At 31.5% G+C, this 19,400-nt stretch overlaps 2 protein-coding genes across 2 annotated transcripts; one reads left to right on the top strand and one right to left on the bottom strand.

Annotated features, from left to right (window-relative positions):
- Positions 1-7,703: 7,703 nt before the first annotated feature.
- On the bottom strand, positions 7,704-8,539 carry LOC106425281 (cyclin-dependent protein kinase inhibitor SIM-like). Its single transcript, XM_013866012.3, has one exon. It carries the CDS (start codon positions 8,318-8,320, stop codon positions 7,931-7,933), a length of 390 nt encoding a protein of 129 aa, XP_013721466.2. The 5' UTR covers positions 8,321-8,539; the 3' UTR covers positions 7,704-7,930.
- Positions 8,540-14,752: 6,213 nt separating this feature from the next.
- LOC106425269 (glucosamine inositolphosphorylceramide transferase 1-like) lies at positions 14,753-19,324 on the top strand. The gene is made up of 4 exons (XM_013865988.3): positions 14,753-15,428; positions 15,553-15,675; positions 15,980-16,147; positions 16,232-19,324. Exons 1-4 carry the CDS (start codon positions 15,222-15,224, stop codon positions 17,885-17,887), a joined length of 2,154 nt encoding a protein of 717 aa, XP_013721442.2. The 5' UTR covers positions 14,753-15,221; the 3' UTR covers positions 17,888-19,324.
- Positions 19,325-19,400: the final 76 nt, after the last annotated feature.

Here is a 19,400-nt window from a genome sequence, read left to right as displayed (position 1 = left end):
CTTTCAAATATTTGATTAGTTAAACTTATATTTAACAGAATAAGTTTCTCTCAAGCGAAACAATAACACAACCGGCTCGAGGTGTTAACACCTGCTCTAATGTTTTGAACTGCTCTCACAGAAAGATATCTGAAAAATATAGAAGCAGATAATATCAGAAGACATACACGCATTTAAAACACAGAACCAAGAATTAAGCAAACAAAATGTCATCTTTTCAACTATGAGATTTATTTTACCTAGAAGATCCATTTTCATGATGATAAGTGTAACGTTGAATCCCCACCATTGATGAACCGCTAACAGTTTTTAAATCATCTCCATTGATGACATAAATACTGCGTTCAGCCTCTTTCTTAACTATCTAGCTCCATCGTAAAATTCTTTTGAGCTATTAGATTAAATAAACAAAAGCTCAGAAGAGAACTAAAAGCTTTTAAGAAAATGAATCAGCTAGAGAGGGAGGAGGAATCAATAGGAATCTTTGTGAAAAGTTAAATATAAATTCTTTGTCACAACATATCATAATCAGACTTGCATAAAACTTCAAAGAAAACAATTCCGAAAAAAAAGTTTCCAGTTCAGCTACGACTATGAAGGGATGGTGGCATAAGAGATAATAAGGTGGAAATAAGAAATTAAGTCGAAAAGACTAACCTTGCCATCAAGGCATCAACCAAAAAGAATATCAAAGCCCATGAGCTCACCATCTTTCTTAACATTTCGGGATTCCCAGAAACGCAAAAGCCTTGCCTCAACACGCTACAGAGAAAAAATTTCTGAAAAAAAAAGAGTTTGGACCTCGAGTACGATTCGGCTGGATTGATACCAAGGTTCTCGAGGACGATTCGGCTGGCTTGATTTGATCTCCATTGTTGCTCGAGCTAGTTCATATGACAGCTGAAAACTTAAATACCAAAACAGACAAACACTAATGGTTAGAAAGTATTTTGCAAACTGAACAATCAAAAAGGGGTTATTTCTAAAATCAAAACTGTAACTAAATATATAACAAAACATCAAGAGGTTCGCAATTGCAAAAACTTTCTGGAGGAAATTCAACTAAACACGAACAATATGTGTTCAAGTGAAGGAATCAAACCTCTATTTATACAGATCATGGCACCGCCTCTAAGATAGTAAGAAAGCTTTGAATACAATTCGAGATGGAGCTAATAAATGAAAATTATGAGGAAGCCTTAACGTCATCAGTTCACCGCTGCAGGAAGGGGAAAGAGGATCTTTGTTTCGTATTAGGATTGGTGAGAACACCTTTCATCTTTTTTCGAGGAACTACACAATCCCATCGGGCCCGACAGAACAACTAACCTCACGGCCCAACAATAAAATCAGGAGAGAAAGCCCACATTTGTCAACGCTTAATGAAATGCAGCGTTTGAGACACATGTCAAGCCGCGGACGATCGACTTTCCAGCCTGGATCCGACGTGGCATCACAGGAGAGAGGCAGACAATTTTATATATATATAGATATCCACAAAACTTTTTAAATACAACCTAGTCCACTCCTCGTCTATATATATATTTCAAAAAGTATTTTTGGGTAAACCGATATAATTCAGTATATTACTTATTTTACGCCTGTAATTCAGTATATTCTGGAAGTTTGCAGAATTAACGACGTTATACTATGCCAAACAAACCGGCTAACTTTTTTTTAACGTCAAACCGGCTAATTATTGTACACCAACATGTTGTATGTATACTAATATTGAATAATACTGATTTCATGTGCTGGATTAATCATTGTGTTGATTTTTACGGCGTGTATAAAAATATTACTATATACTGAAGGTGTTTTACGCACGATCTAATAAAATAAACCGGATCAAGACCAATCAACCAGGATCATATAAATTAGTATGTCATCATCGTGCCTATCCACCTTTATCTACATCGCATTTACAAGATATCCGTGAAAAGTAAATCTACATTGTAAACTGTATTATATTATTTAATTATCTTTTGTTTAATTTGATACTTCGTAATATTTGTACTAATATGTTAATAATATGTCACTAAAAAGTACAGTAAATATTGACAACATAATTCTATAACTAAGTCGGTACGAAACTCAATGTTCATAACTTCTAAGAACTCGACACTCAAATATTATATCTGAATGTATACATAATGTAAGTTTGTGATATTTAAGTATAAAGTATCGAATTATATCTATACGTATATTTCAAAGCATATATGTGTCCTTTTCTTTTGTAACACAAATATATATATATATATATATATAATGTTATTTTTATTTTTTTTTGTGAAAAGATATATAATGTTATTTAGTACTAGTATTTTTGATCGTTTTGTTCAGACTGACGCTGAATTATCAAATAAAATGTTCACTAAATCCAGATTTGCACTGTAATTACTCTAACTAGATCCGGTGTCCGCGCTACGCGCGGATAACATGTTCAAATTAAGTAAATTTATACTTTTGATTGGTAGTTTTTTTAGTTTAAGAAGTTGTTTGTTAATTTTGTGTGTTGTAGATTTAACCATAGAATTTTGGTTTGAATGTGATGCGGTGATTTCTCTTTTTTAAATAACAGTAAGTTTGAATAATATATTGTGTTGAGCAATCAATTTTCGTAAGAGAAAATAGTAATTTTGAGTATTTAATGGTATCGTTAGTTATCAGGCTTAAGATAACAGTTTATTCCTCTTTTGGAAGCGTTGTATGATATCAATGTCGGTGTCGAAGTAAAAGCCCGATCCAGGTGTGGTTGTAAATGATAATTTCCCTGAAAAAGTAAATTATTTGTAAGCATTTATTTTGACATAAACTTTATGTTTAGTTTATTACCTTCATGTAACCGTGGAATGATACTTGTGATGATTACAATTTAGTTTTTTCTGGTAGATATGCGATTTAGCTCCCTGAAATTTTCTGCCTTGTTGTTCCAGATAGTTAGACGTACCATTTTGGATTTACAAATAATGATTGTATTATATATTTATTGCTTAAAATAAATATTATTTAATAAAGTGTTAGTACCTATGTAAACATAATGCAATGGTTTTTTTTACCTGGGAGAAAATTGGTTGCACTTGCTAAGCTAATCAACTAGGGTAGCTTTGGGGCCGGAATATGCATGAAGGTATTGGTGGAATGTTTTCTTTCTGTGTAATAATTGTTGTCTCATTGATATTGATTATGTATGGTTGAACTGTAAGCATGTACCGTTGGTTATTGGAAAGGAGATTAAAATATCTAATGTGATAAATTTTCCCTTCTTCGAACCGTTGGTACATTTTTTGTTCCTGTTGAGTGGTTTAAAGTTATCATTTCAAATGTAGTTGGAATAATAAAAACATAGTATTTTTTAGACAAACCTGGATGTCAAGATAAATGAAAGGTGTTCCTAAGAAAGCATTTTTGTTTTTGTGATTTGTGATGGGCCACATCCTAATGATCCTAATGATTATTGGTTGCGGTCCGAGGTTGTCGCTCCGGTTATTGTGATATTCGGCTGCATGATCTGCACACATAACAATGGGATTAATTTTTTTATATTTTTTATATTTTTTTGAAGTGAGCGTAGTTATAAACTTATAGTTTGTTTGTTTTAAAAAAAAAATTGGATTTCTTTCCTTTAATTTAATTTAATTAAAGAATATGTATTTGAAGTGAACAGAATTTAATTTAATTATAAAAAATTGGATTTTTGAAGTGAAGATAGTTTGTTTGTTTATTTTTTATTTTTTATTGCCCAACTTCCTTTTTTTTTAAAAAAAAAAGGACGAAGCATGAGTATTTGGAAGTGTTTATTTTTTATTATTTTGGTGGGTTTGCTAGTAGGTTTCAATTTTCATCGAATTTTATAGTGTATGTGTGTGGAATTAGTATTTTATGATAGACAGTATAAAATGGTCCATAATTTGTATTTTTAAATAAAAAACATCACTACTATATAAAAGGAAAACCTACATTTGCAAACAATTATAATGATGTGCTTTTATATTCGTTTTATGGGAAATTACCACAAATAACACATTCATAGTACAACTTTTCATGTTTACACACTTTTACTCTCACTTTTAATGAAGGATAAAAGACAATTATACCTTTAAAGTTAACTAATCTAGACTTAGGGTTTAGAGTTGAGGGGTGGGATATGGTTTTTGGAATTTGAAATTTAGGATTATAGTAAATATATAAATAAATACTTAAAAAATATATTTTTAAAAATAGTTTCAAACATAATTTTCTTTTTTCAAAAACAAATTTCAAAAACAAATTTCAAAAAAATTTCGAAATTTTTTTTTTAAAAAAAAAAATTATATAAAAGTTCGAATTTGAAAAAGTATAATTCGAAAACATAAATTTTTTTTTACTTTTTTCTATTGTTTTTAAATTTTTAATTTTTTTTAAATTTTTTTAATTTTTTAATTTTAAATTTTTAATTTTAAATTTTTTAATTTTTTTTTTATTTAAATAATGATTTATTATATATATAAATAACAATGGCATAAGAGTATTTTGCCACTTAATGAAGAATGTATTTTTGAAAATGTCTATTTAGTGGTGATAAAAATGAAAAGTGGTACCATGAAAATGATAAACATGTAATTTCTTTTTTTTATTAGAGTTTTGGATTAGAGCATTAAATTAATATATCAATACTAATAATTTTTTGCAATTAGTTATTAAAAACGTCAATAGAAACGTCTCCATTATAATCTCCAGAGTGGTTGGCCCGTCCTATGGTGAAAAAATTGTATCAAAATTTTTTTAATGGTTTTATATAAATTTATGAAGCAATTTAAAATTATTATAGAAAATGGTATTACATACAAAAAAATAATGAATATAATTTCGAGATTATATTGTTATTTTAAATAAATATGTTTGGTTTGAATTAAAATTCAAAGATTTTAATAGGTAAAAGTGAAGATACGTCATTTGTGAGAGAGTTATTGATTGGAGAATTTGTCTTTGATTCTGGACTTTTGTGATTCACATGTGTGTTTTCCAACTGATTTGTATACAGAGCACTTATGATGTTTGTCAACATTATGTAAAATGAGTTATTTATTCATCTATATTTTTCTAAGTAATAATTTAGATTTTTTAATATTATTTAAGCATAAGAACTTATTTCTAAATCAGTCTAGACTGTTTTCAAAAAAAAAAATCAGTCTAGTCTAATAATGTATTGTATTCAATATACACAGTAGTAGTATTCTTTAAGGTGGAGGCTGAGTGTATTCTTGAGACATAGCAAAGGGTTACGGGATGTGGGCTGAGTGAGTTTCTAGATCTTTAGTGACACTTAGGAGTTGGACCAGCCCGTGACAAAACTGTGGGCTGAGTGAATTTATAGGTTTTTAGTGATACTCAGAAGTTGGACCAGCCCGTGACAAAACTCTGTTCCCATTTATTTGGTGAGGCCCAGTCCGATAGTGACATGGCTGAATGATTGGTGGGGATTTTTTTTGCCTACGTGGCAGTGTTTAGGGAGCTTTAATTTAGCCCCTTTTATATAGTAGGATCATGGGATACTGACGTATAACATCCCTTATATATTAATTGAGAAACATTACAATCTTTAAGTGTAGCCACGTGTCATCACCAAAATGAAATTCAGAATCCTTAGAAAATATGTTGGTCCAATTAAGTATATATTATACTTTTCATTAAACTAATCATACAATTAATTAAAGTGTACAATGACTATTTTATTTTCTTTCCTTAAATAAAACCTACGGAATTACCAAATATGACTAATATATATATGACAATTAATGATTCTAATAATAAAGATTTGATAGCAATTTATATCCCATCCATTGCTTTTGTTTAATTTTATATTATTAAAATAAATTAAACAATCAAATTAGCTATGAAATTAAAATATAGATTTTTCGTATATGTTATATTTTGAATTTTTAAAAATGACAAAATTACTAAAACTGTTAAAATTATTATGTTAAAAATTAATGATCAATGGTTTAACATCCCCTATATATTAATAGAGAAACATTTAAAAAGTTTAGAACCTGTAGTTTGTACTAATTAAAAAAGTGTCATGATGAGTTATCACGTAACTTGAATGCAAATAACTAAAATGACATAAAAATGAGAAAAATATTGAAGATATATAGTATTGACAAGTGAACGTAAATTTCTCATAACCATAATTAACTTTTAAATTGCTAAATCATGATATAAAATGGAGCTGACATAGTTTCATTGTAACCAAATAGTAGGCATGAGATTCTTCGGCTTAAACGTTAGGTTTTTATGTGATAAATAATTTTTTGTCTTAAAATATTTTTAAAAATAGGACCAGTTCATTAGTAAACAAATTATGTAGTTAACAAAAAAAGTTTTAAAAAATTGTTTAAGGGCCAAATATTAATTCGATCAATAATATAAATTTATTTTCCATACGATATTTCTTAAATAATTTTCATATAAATTTATCCTGCGCAAGGCGCAGGTCTTATCCTAGTTTAGTATGAAATTTTGACATCCGAAAATTCCGAGTAATTGGGGGAACCACCCGTAATGATTCTTAGATATCCATGAGCGTCATCCACAACCACATTAAAGTACATTTAATTACATTAATTTACAGATCCCAAAGCCGTATTTATCGGTCTATCTGTCAGCTCAAACTGTCAGAGATCAACATGAATTTCCGATCAACTTTTCTCGATTACAATATTACTTAATTACCTTGAGAAATAATTATCAGTCTATTCTTTATTTATATAAAAATATTGATTCAAATATAGTTGGATCAAGGCATCATTATCGACGTCTTTCACAGGCATATAAGACACGCAGCCGTTATACTCTCTCCATTTCCAAAAGTAAAATTTTATAATTTTTTTTTGTTTTATAAAGATAAAATTTTTAAATTTTATGATATTTTTGTATACTTTTAAAAAAACATTAATTATAAATATTTGAATTGATTAGATTTAATTGGTGAAATGTAATTAAAAATAATAAAAAAATAATAAAAACTATATATATTTATTATATTCTTAATAAACGTGAAATCTCTAGAAAACCTTACTTTCCGAAATGAATTTTCCGGATGGAGTATAATTCTAAACGCCATTACTTTTCTATCATTCGCATTAACCTGAACTTCTTCCTTTTTTTTCATTTAAACCTCATATGTTTTCGCAATTCTCAATATTACCTTCCGAACTTCACTTAATCTTGACGATGATGTCATGTAAATTATATTTTTTTATCTTACTACACCATAAATATGTTGTGTTTATTAGATCTGATCGAGGCATATAATCATGCACACCATTGTAACACGTTATATAAATCCTATCGTGGCCGACAAAAACAATTGCTTGCTAATAAGGCAACTCATTTTCATATATTAGTTACCATCATAATAGATGTTACATTTATTCAATAATTTTTATTGATTGATTTATAAATTTCATATATCCATTTCATGAAAGTGCATCGAACAGCTGTTGTGAGAAAGTAATGTTTGGCCACTAAACAAATAGTACTTGTCATGGGATTTCACTGTTCATTTTCTCAGTCGAGATTATTCGTTTTTTTGTAATCAGTCGAAATATTCGTTTTTTTTTTCTTCTGAATTGTTTTTTTTTTTTTTGAATTTTTTTTTTTAATCGATATAGGTTTTTACTTAAGAATCACCTACTCAGTTCTAGCATATGCGAGTGATCTTTCGTTTACAAACAGCTAGGAAAAATATATTATTGAAAACGTTCATAATTCAAATGAAATTAGTAAGAAAGTTAAAAAGATTCCATCGATGGATGGCACATGTATATTTATAGAGTGGGTCGACGCGTAAATTAAAGCTGAGAATCATTAGATAAAATACATAAAATAGAAAAAGCTACCAAGATAAGGAACCTTTAACATGATTGTGGTTAATTCCAATTATTGATCATCTCCGGGAACAAGAACGGAAACTTCTACGTCGCCTAGCCACCGGGAGGGTCGACGTGGTGGCAGTGGTGGGGGATGACGTCATCGTCTGGTTGTAAACAGAGGAGAAGAAGCGATCTATCTCATCTTTGTTAGCAATAATCTCAAACTTTGATGACGTCAAAAGCTTCCTCTTGCAAGATCTGTAGACGAGGGACGGCGGAAGTGCACGTCGTTTCTGCGGCGGAGGAGGAGGAGTAGTGGCGGAGGAGGGAGGAATCTTGTGGTCAGAGGAAGTGGGCGTGGTGCAACCGCCGCCGCCGCCGTCAGCATCTCTGTTGTTGGATCGGATCTTGATGGGTGATGGGAAATTCAACATGGGAAGATCTTGTAATAAATCGAGATCCATTTTCTAAATATAAATAACAAAATGATATGTTCTTGGAGGTTTTGTTTTTGTGTTTTAGCGTGTGCCTGAACAAATCTTCTTAGAGAAGTGGACTTGTGGGTTTAGTTGTATATATGTGGTTTTGTCTTTACATACATGTTTTTCTTCTGTATTATACATGCTCTTATATCTTAATATTAGAAAGATAAGAGATAAAAAAAAAAAGAGAGACCACATTACTTCTATTTACAGCTTTTGACAGGTAACCACATTAATTCCAAGTTAAGTATTACCAATCAATTACGAAATTCTGATACTTAATTAAGCAATAAATTTTGTACTTTATACCTAAGGCTGATCGTTAAGATAAGTATTCTTTTTGATTAAAATAGTCTAAATAACAATGTGGTAAAATTTCTTCTATAAATTTCGTAAAAAAAACAGATCTACAAGAATTTGAGATTTTTGTTTTTAATATATATAACTTGGTCAATTTTACTTGAACTTAGGCAGTTAAAATTATACACAATCTTTCAACTTTAAACTTCTGATAACTATTTTTCATATCAGTACATAACTAAATATCAATTGTTTGTACGGAAGAGAAAGCAGCTACTTACATAGTATATACATGCATCTCTCTACTGAACGAGATAACAAAACTCCTAATTGCAAAATTAAGGAAGATAGTAATTATAACGTAAAAAGCGGGCATAGATTCGTACTGTTAATTGGAGTGAGAGTTACATCCACTAAAAGAAGAATCAAATCAATAAAATGGAGGGTAGCTATTTGTATATAAGGAATCTTACTTTAATTAACAAAGAAAGAATAGTTTTTCGAATAAATCAAATTTCTATAAATGCAATGTAGAAATATGGAGAACTTGCTTAAAATACACTAAGTTAGATATCACTTTTCAAAAATATTATAGCATTCAGGTTTAAAGTTTAGATATTATTATTTATGGTTTAGTATTAAAGGAGTACAGTTAGGTTTATAACCTTTATAAATAAGTTTTAAACATTTATAAATGATTTAGGAGGATTAATTTTATCTTTTTCATAATAAACTTAAAATATTTATAAGATGGTTATCATCTAAAGTAATTTGAAAAGTAATATCAAGTTTGTGGTAAAAATGGAATTTTCTTTTAAATATGCATATACTTTTATTTTTGGAAATTTAAAAATGTAAAAAGAAATCAAATTCTACTAATGCGGATATAGAGTATATAACATGCACATTTGTTAAAATACTAACATCCATGTGTTTGGAAAATAATAAGGCAGTTTTTTTTGTTTTTTTATTATTATTTTTTATAGTGAAGCAGTAACATTACTGCATGCATACTGGTACAAGTTTTGATTAGTTTACAATAATTAATTTTATTGATAAGAAAATCAATATTACATAGAGATTAGGTTTTATATAACAATGATTAAAATTTCAGATCGAAGTTTTTAATCTAGATCTAAACGTAGAGTTTGGTTAGAATTTTATGTCGTGTACCGCTAAAGAAACTAGAGACATGTCATGTATATAGGACTTTACTTTTTGTACATGCATCATGTATCACATTACATGCATATTTTATATAAAATATATTTTCGTCAGATTTAACAAATTGTTTACTAAGTGAAATCTATTAATATTACGATCTGGGATATAATTACGATCTGTTAAATTTTATTTGTTCAGATCAATTAAGATCCATTTAGAAAGGACGTAGCCAAATCCTTTTATTGAATTAAGGTTCCATGGATATCTTTTTACGATTCTTAAAGATACTTACTAAGTTTGATCCTTAGCTCTTTTTAACCACGGTTTTAATATATATACATGAAAAAAAAATACTTACAAGAAAGTAGTGTATAAAGCTGTAACAAATTAAATTACTATATAGTTATATGAAACTAATAGTCAGCATATACATAATACATGATGTATACAGGCTTGGTTACAAAAAGTAGTTACGTATTATTGTGCAGAGAATCTATCAAAGAGATGCCGTGTGTTTACTATTAGAGGATGCATGTGGTGTGATGTAGGGTAGATCTGTGTAAGTGACTGGCAATATCACGGTGAAGGCCCAGACAAAGGTACATAAGAAGAAACGATCTCTCTGATCTTTCCTAAGTATCTGAATCTCGTTATTGTTTTTTATTTTATTTTCTTTAACTTTTAACAGAAAAGTAGATTTTTTTTTTAATCTTTTACGTCGTGGACATGCATGGACATTGGACGCTTTTCTTTTTCCTTTTTTTTTCTGAGTTAAATTTGATTTTTTTTCCTGAACCACTGTGTTTCTTTTCGATCAATCTTTCTGAACTACTTTAGTTGTTGACAACAAAAACAACTTGTATTGATAATTTGATACTCGAACGTTCGTGCTTTTTAAGCTCCTTTTTTGTTGTTGAGGATTTTGGTATCACTAACCTAGCTCGTATCTAAGATAGTAAGATTAATGATCTTAAATATAATGATGTGAAAGGAATTTAACTAACAGAAACAGATTAATGTAACTGGTAAATCGAAAATTGAGTGTCGGTTTGAGGTGAATTTGAATATCACACGCTGTATTTAACAAAGAAAAAAGGAATAATTCAAGAATTTCAGTTTTATGTGAGTAGCTATGTGAACAGAAACCTAGCTAGGTAGAACTGCTAGATGTAAAAAAAATCGCCAACATGATATTATATTATTTTTACTTGGTTGACAATTTGCATATATGAATACAATTCATACGTGGCTATGTTAATAGGTATTCATTGTATAAAACATTTTATTCGTTGTAAAGTACGATGGAGACAAGCGAAGCAAGTAAAACGTAACGTGCATGCATCCATATTAATTTATTTATCCTTATATAATACTTATCAAACTAGTTTCCATATTAATTTATTTATCCTTATATAATACTTATCAAACTAGTTTCCAGAATTTTATTTCAACATTTAGTGGGTAATGATCATGATGGTCCTCTCTTGGATGTTTATGTTTCATTTCAGATTCTTTTTAACAAATATCATCTACAAGATCCTATATATATTATATCTATTGACTATACATGACAAAAATAAAATAATACAGTACTAGTACTGAAAAAGAGAAATTATTATTTGTATAAAAATGAAAAATCAATGTAACTAAAAGGCTAACATATATAATTATGATGGAAATTTGCACCAGAAACTGATATAAAAATATTTCATTACACAAAAAATATAAATATACATAATGGGCCTCGATCAAAAAAAAATACATAATGGGCGAACAGATAAATCTCCAGTCATAACTGGAGAAAAATGAAAATTTCCTAAAAAACTGAGTCTACAACCAAACTTAAAATTACAACTGTTTTAAGTCCCAAACAGATAACGATATAAAATCGAATTATTTGGAATTTGCAACAAAACCGACAAAAGACTTTACAGTCAATTATTTAAGAACTGGTTTTGTTTACAAAGATATTAGAGAAATTCCGTATGATAGACTTAAATTTTTTTTTGTCATAAATATACATCTTAAAAATAAAAAATAACCAAAATAGATTTAAATATTTTATCAAAAAAATTAATATATACTTATATCCATAGGATTAATTAATCTAAACATTAGGGTTTATAGTTAAGGAATGAGATTTATGGTTTAAGGATTAGGGTTTAAGATTTAGGGTTTATAGTTTAGAGTTGAACAGTGAGGTTTTAGGATAGGATTTCTAATTTTTTTATAAAAAAAAATTAAAATTAAAAAATTAAAAAATATTATTTTGATCATTTCAGTTTTTGAAGTATGTTTTTGTGACAAAAACTTAAAAAAGATTTATTTCAGAGAATTGCCGATAATATCTTCAACGAGATATAACCACATGCCATATGCTAAAATGGTAAAACAATAGGCTGGGGGAAAGTTAGAAAGTATTGGGACCATTTATATAATATAGAATACATACCAAACCCCATCAACTTTTCTTGATTCTTTCCGATTGTCCTCATACCATTTAATTTTGTGAAGTCGTTACTTCACTGTTGTGATTGATATCTAGTTCACAATTAAATAAATGCCACAACTCATTTGGTCAGTTTTTGATGTAGACATGAAGAAAAGGAAGCTTTGCACGGTTTAGCTTTCCAAAAGTTTGTGTAGGATTTAATTATTTATGGTCCCTCTTTGTTTAGTAGATGGCTGAAAAGGGGTTTGTTAAAGGGTTGATGGATTCCAAACTCGCATGTGAATCGGGCTGTCTTCAAATGCTTTTGACTAAAGGGATTGATATATCATATATAGATCAATTGGGTACTAGAGATAGCTAAGCTTTAGTAATGATTTATCTTCTTCTTCTTCTTTCCTTTTTCTTATGTCGAGGTTCCACTATGAAAATCAAACACGAGGTCGTTGGCATTGTTGGTATTGAGTCATGTCATTTTCAACATCTGTACCGGGGGACTTCACTTTTCAAAAAGTCCTTATTATCACTAAAATCAATTTTTTTTTGATCGAAAATTATCACTAAAATCAATTATGATGAAAACTTCACTTGTTTTTGAAACGTGGAGTGTGATCTCTAGGTTCTTTGGTCCAATAGAGTGACCAAGGCTGGTATCAAGGAAGTCCTGTTAGCGGCATCACACAAGTCTACACCTAACGTCTGGATTCGCTCCGACTCTCTCGAGCTCATTAGAGCTATCAACTCGAACACATTTTCTATGGAGCTCTATGGAGTTCTCAAGGACATCGAGTCTCTATCCTCTATTTTTACCTTTGTTTACTTTTCGCATGTGCCAAGGTTAAGTAACGCTTATGCTGATTCGCTTGTGAAGAATGCATTGCTACTTAACCATGCTATCTTCTAGTAAAACTCCTTTATTAATATAATTGATGTTGTTCAAAAAAAAAAAGTGACCAAGGCTGGTCCAATTGTAATCACAATAGCGATGAATGAAATTGTAATGTCTCCCCCCTGCATTGCTACTTAACCATGCTATCTTGTAGTAAAACTCCTTTATTAATATAATGCATGTTGTTCAAAAAAAAGAGAGTGACCAAGGCTGGTCCAAATGTAATCACAATAGCGATGAATGAAATTGTAATATCTCCCCTCCTCCCCCCCCCCCCCCCCCGACCACTTTGGTCTGTGGGTTTCATTCCGCATTACATTAATTTTTCAAAGATTCGAAAGATTTGTTTACCAACCATGCAATCAAAGAATGATTTTTTTCATGTGTTTGACCTCATACAATCGCGAATCATTTTTGATAAATCACATATCTCTTAATTTTAAAGTTATTTCTAGATTTATGACCGACAAGTTAAATATACTTTAAAATTAATACCCATGATCGACCCAATAAATCTTATACGGATAAAAATCCAACCCATTATTAGTGGATTTGGGTAAACCCATGGGTAACTACCCATGTTAACATCCCTATAGATAGTGATCTCGTATCTTTTCATCGAACAATAAATCGAATTTATGAACACACATGCTCATCGTTCTCGTTATTAATTGTACCTTTTGTCAATCGTTCTTTTATGGATTAGCGTCCATGATAGAGCTCTCCATGATTAATACTGTTTATACTGTCACTTAGCATGTTTCGATATTTTGGGGGGCATTAAACTCAAAGTTTATGTACTATTCAGTTAGTCCGCACCCACTCTCCAATATAATGGTCTAATCTTTTTCAAATTTACAGCCAGGCATAGTACGTAGCCAGTCAGTTTTATATATGATGTTTTAAGACAATGATCCTTATACTTAGTGTACTCGTCTCAAGTATTAAAATGCAATAACTTCCACGTCTAGTCAAAGAGATTATATGACAAAAACTATGAAAGTTTATATATATATTATAAGGACAAAACAAATTCTCAGTTAAAATATTAATTAGTGTTTTTGAACTACGTATCCATTCAGAAGCAGAGTCTAGATTACGTTGACCTTCTAAATATATTATAACTTTCTTAAGTAATCAATCAAAGCCAAATCAAGCTTAACTATATAAAATGTCTCGAATATCTAGAATTTCAGACAGATTAGCTCGTGGCTCGGGTCAAATAATTTTATTCAAACATAGGTTTGCAAGAAACTTCTTTGTCGAAAAACATCTTTATCAGATTACTTTACCTATTACTCGAGTCTTGGGTACCTTCACAATCACATGAACTGAAAAAAAAAAACACAAATGGACCACTAGTAAATTGAACATTGGACATTAGTATGTAAGCAATGGAGTTTTAGAAACTATTCGGGTAAAATGATTTCTATGAACTATAGAAGAAGATTCAGGCTATACATATATATATATATATATATGAATATAAATGTAATGTATACTGAATTAAGAAAATGGTACCTCTCTATATAGCTAGCAACAACCATGACTCTATGACTATGAGTTGTTGGCAATTGATATATTGTTGACAATTTACGATATTTTGGGGGTGCATTCCCAATTAATGGACAATATATTTCAAAACAAATTCTGCGTAAATAGTAACAATGCATATATTAAGAACTCCTCGGATATATTTTCAAAAGTGCATGAAATACAAAATGCACAGCTGGTGGATCGTTGTCTTAGATCAATGAATCTATAAGAAATCAAGAAAAAAAAATCTTGTGACTAGTTTATTATTATCGTATAATAATTGATTATAACTAATTTGTAATGAAATCCATAATTAAAAAAAAAAAAGTTTCTTCCAGGCCTGATGATTGTCCAATAGGCAGGGGTATTTTATCTGGATTACAATGCCCAGGCTTGGGCCTAGTCCCAACTCTTTAAAATTCGTGGCATGACGTCATCCGAAAGCCGGTTCTGTTAAAAATAAGGAACAGACATGCCAAGTAACGTATCCGCTTATCCATTACACTCGTAACCTTTATAATCCCCTCGCCTACGCAAGCGCCTCCATGCGGCGTTTTTTGTTCTTCGTTTCCTGCTTTGGGTTGTTCGCTTTGATTGCCATAACGTACGCGTGGCTCGCGTTTCCGCCGCATATCGGACGCACGGATCATGTGTCCTCTTCTTCCCTAGGTTGCAGAGAGGATAACGAGGGTTCCTGGTCCATTGGCGTTTTCTATGGCGATTCTCCCTTCACTCTCAAACCCATCGAAACCGTGAGTCTCCTAATCTACTCAGTTTCGTGCAATTTTATTAGAATGCAAATCGTTTGATAGCTAGGGTTCATGAGTTTTGAATCAACAATATTAACCACGTTTTATCTGGTGAGTTTGGAAACAGATTAATGTATGGAGGAACGAGAGTGCAGCATGGCCTGTAGCTAATCCAGTTTTAACATGTGTCTCCTTGACCAATTATGGCTTTCCAAGCAACTTTGTAGCTGGTCCATTTCTCTATGTACAGGTATACACATTATAGTCATCTTCATCGACACAAAACAGGTCCTCAAAATTTTGGAGGCTATAGACAATTTAATAAGAATTTCTATTAACACCTTTTGCGTACAATTTTATGGGTTATATATATGTAATTTTTTCTTAAAATTTTGGAGGTTGTAGGCCAATACTCCACTAGTCTATGCTTAGGACCGACCATGCATCATCGACATTGCAGTATCTTTGACTTATCATGAACACATTCTCTAGCGAAAGTGTTATAAGTCTCTTTTGCTCATGTCTCATTTCTCATTCTTATCTTACCAAAACAGGGTGATACTCTTTACATGTTCTTTGAAAATAAAAACCCCATTACAATGCAAGGGGACATAGGAGTTGCACAAAGTACCGACAAAGGAGCAACTTGGAAACCTCTCGGTATAGCTCTGGATGAGCCTTGGCACTTATCTTTTCCTTTCGTCTTCAATTACAACGAACAAGTGAGAGATCGGTTTCTTACTAGCAAAGTTCCATGATACACACTCATGATATTAACATACTTTTTTTTTGTTTCTTTCTAAAAGATATACATGATGCCGGAGAGCAACCAGATAGGAGAGCTTCGTCTCTACCGTGCTGTTAACTTCCCTTTAACTTGGAAGCTAGAGAAAGTCATCTTACAAAAGCCGCTTGTTGATTCCACCATACTCCACCACCAAGGAAACTATTGGCTATTTGGATCAGATCATAGTAGTTTCGGACATCTAGAAATTTGGTACAGCGCCACTCCTCTTGGCCCATGGAAGCCACACAAGAAGAATCCTATCCACAACGGGGCACGAAACGGAGGGAGAGCGTTTTTACATAAAGGTAATCTCTACCGTGTTGGTCAAGCTTCCAGTGAGAGTTATGAGAAAAAAATACGCATTTATAAAATAGAGGTTCTTTCTAAGGAAGAGTATAGAGAAGTCCAAGTCCCCTTTGATTTAGAAACGTCACATAAAGGTCAAAACTCTTGGAACGGAGTTAGGCAGCATCGCTTCGATGTGTTACAGCTAAGCTCTGGCGAATACATTGGTCTTGTTGATGGTGACCGTGTAACATCAGGTGATCTGGTTTTTAGGGTTTTTCTAGGGTCTGCTTCTCTCGCAGGTGCTATTACACTTGTTGTGTTGCTAGGGTTTTTTCTTGGGATCTTGAACTGCATTGTTCCATCAACCTGGTGTGTGAAATACTACAAAGGAAAAAGAACCGATGCGGTCTTGAACTTGGAGACAACAAGTTTTGTGTCTGAACAGTTAAGAAGGATGTGTTCTAGGTTAAACCGAGTACCGCCTTTTCTCAGAGGACTTGTGAAACCTAACTCCACGTTTGGAAGATTGACACTAGGTTTGTTATTAGTTCTAGGAGCTTTGCTCACATGTGTAGGGATTAGTTATATAAACGGTGGAAGCGGAGCGGTGTTGCCTTACACATTAAAAGGTCATGTATCTCAGTTCACGTTAGCAACTATGACGTACGACGCACGTCTCTGGAACCTAAAAATGTACCTGAAGCATTACTCTCGATGTCCATCAGTAAAAGAGATCCTCGTCATATGGAACAAAGGACCACCTCCTGAACTCACCGAGCTAGACTCGGCCGTGCCAGTTAGAATCCGAGTCGAGAAGCTGAACTCTCTAAACAACAGGTTCAATATCGACCCGTTGATTAAAACAAGAGCTGTTCTTGAGCTTGACGATGATATAATGATGCCTTGTGATACCATCGAGAAAGGGTTTAGAGTGTGGAGAGAGTATCCGGAGAGACTTGTTGGATACTACCCGCGTTTTGTTGATGAGACAATGAGTTATAGTGCTGAGAAGTTTGCGAGAAGTCATAATGGATACAATATGATTCTCACTGGAGCAGCGTTTATGGACGTTGGTTTCGCGTTTGGTTTGTATCAGTCGGAGAAGGCGAGGCTTGGTCGAGAGTTTGTGGACGAGCAGTTTAATTGTGAAGACGTTTTGTTGAATTTTTTGTATGCTAATGTGAGTGGTTTGGTTAAGGCTGTGGAGTATGTGAGACCGTCTTTGGCTATTGACACTTCGAAATTTTCTGGTGTAGCGATCAGTGGAAACACGAATGACCATTACAGGAAGAGAAGCAAGTGTCTTAGGAGATTCTCTGATTTGTATGGGAGTTTGTCTGATAGGAGATGGGAGTTTGGTGGGAGAAAAGATGGGTGGGATTTGTAGAAAAATGAGTTGTTACTTGTATGGCAAGTAAATCCTTACCTCAACTAGAACACGAAGCAGTCTTCTTACAAGAATGAAGTTAACTTCGCCGTTGCTAGAAGCATCGGCTTTAACGTCTCCTTTTGCAGCACTAAACGTCCATGTTTTGGCAAAAAACACTACCTTTTCAACTTAGCTCTCTTGGTTCAAGTCTTGTCTACTTTTTTTTTCGGTTTTTCTAAAAACAAAATGTAAATATATTCTTATGAATGTGTTTTGTTTTATATTTTTAAAATATTCATTTTGCATTTATTAAATTTAGATTTAAACAAAATGCAAATATATTCTTAGGAGATTTAACGATTGAATTATTAACGTATCTTTTGCAAATTCCTCTAAATTTTTGATTAAATTTAAGTTACATATATCTACATGAATAAAAAAAAATATTAGATTTGATTTGGGTCAAATAAAAATTTAATTGAAATGGAAAGAGAATAGAGATTGCGTTCCTCAGTTCGGATCGACACGAATATTTGCAATTTACTCATCTCCTAGCCTGTATTTTGTGTACTTTTTGCCATTAAAAGCCTAGTTTTTTCATCTATTCGTGACAAAATTTGCTTATCAAATACTAAGTAAATAAGAAATTGTGGTACATACCAAGCAATTTATATCGTTGCTCAAAGAGGGAGGGACTGAATCGAGAATGGCACTAAAAGATGTACCCGTAACTTCACAGCTACATAAGCTGCAACGTTAACTGGGTCTTTCTTCTAAATGATACTTCAAAACTATTAAACTAGTAATTAGAGAACATTTCATACCAAAGTCGTGATTTAACCAAAATTTTAAGCTACTATAGTAACATTTTACAAATGGACCCATAACCTTACAGCTCTCTATGATCAAAATTTTAATCAACTTATATTCAACATAGATGATAAACAGAATCGTGTGGGAGTTTTAGTAAAACATTTTAAGAAACCACGAATCTATTGTTTGTAAAGCGATTTATAAATAGCAGGAGCTATTATATTTGTTAAAATACTGTAACATTCTCTTCTAAAATTCTTTTTTAGTATAAGAGCAACCATACTATTGTCTCCCATGTTTCCACTAATATTGTAGACTCATTGGACCACAATTTTCTATTTTCATGTAAGGCTCCAGTCTTTGAAGTTTGAACAACAACAAAAATGTAAATAAGACTCCCCTATCTAAAACAATGATACTGTATATGCATTCAAAGGTAATGTCAGAGAGTTTGACATTTCACCCATCTATATACAAGACATGCCTATAAACTGAACACATGAAATTTATTGCTCGCTCTTACTCATAAATGGGTAAACCACACCAATGCAAATCTGTCAAAAAGTAAATGCAAACAACTATAAATATACAAATCTGTTCGACACTGTTCAAAAAATCTACCTATACACCAATTATTGGTCACTAGCTAGTCAAATCTTCAATAAATTTATTTATAAATTTAATAAAAAATTAAAATTCATGGAAAGAAATAGTAATA

Source organism: Brassica napus, chromosome C2 (genome assembly GCF_020379485.1).
Source record: "Brassica napus cultivar Da-Ae chromosome C2, Da-Ae, whole genome shotgun sequence".
Lineage (NCBI taxonomy): Eukaryota > Viridiplantae > Streptophyta > Magnoliopsida > Brassicales > Brassicaceae > Brassica > Brassica napus.
This window is presented reverse-complemented; position numbering and strand designations above follow the sequence as displayed.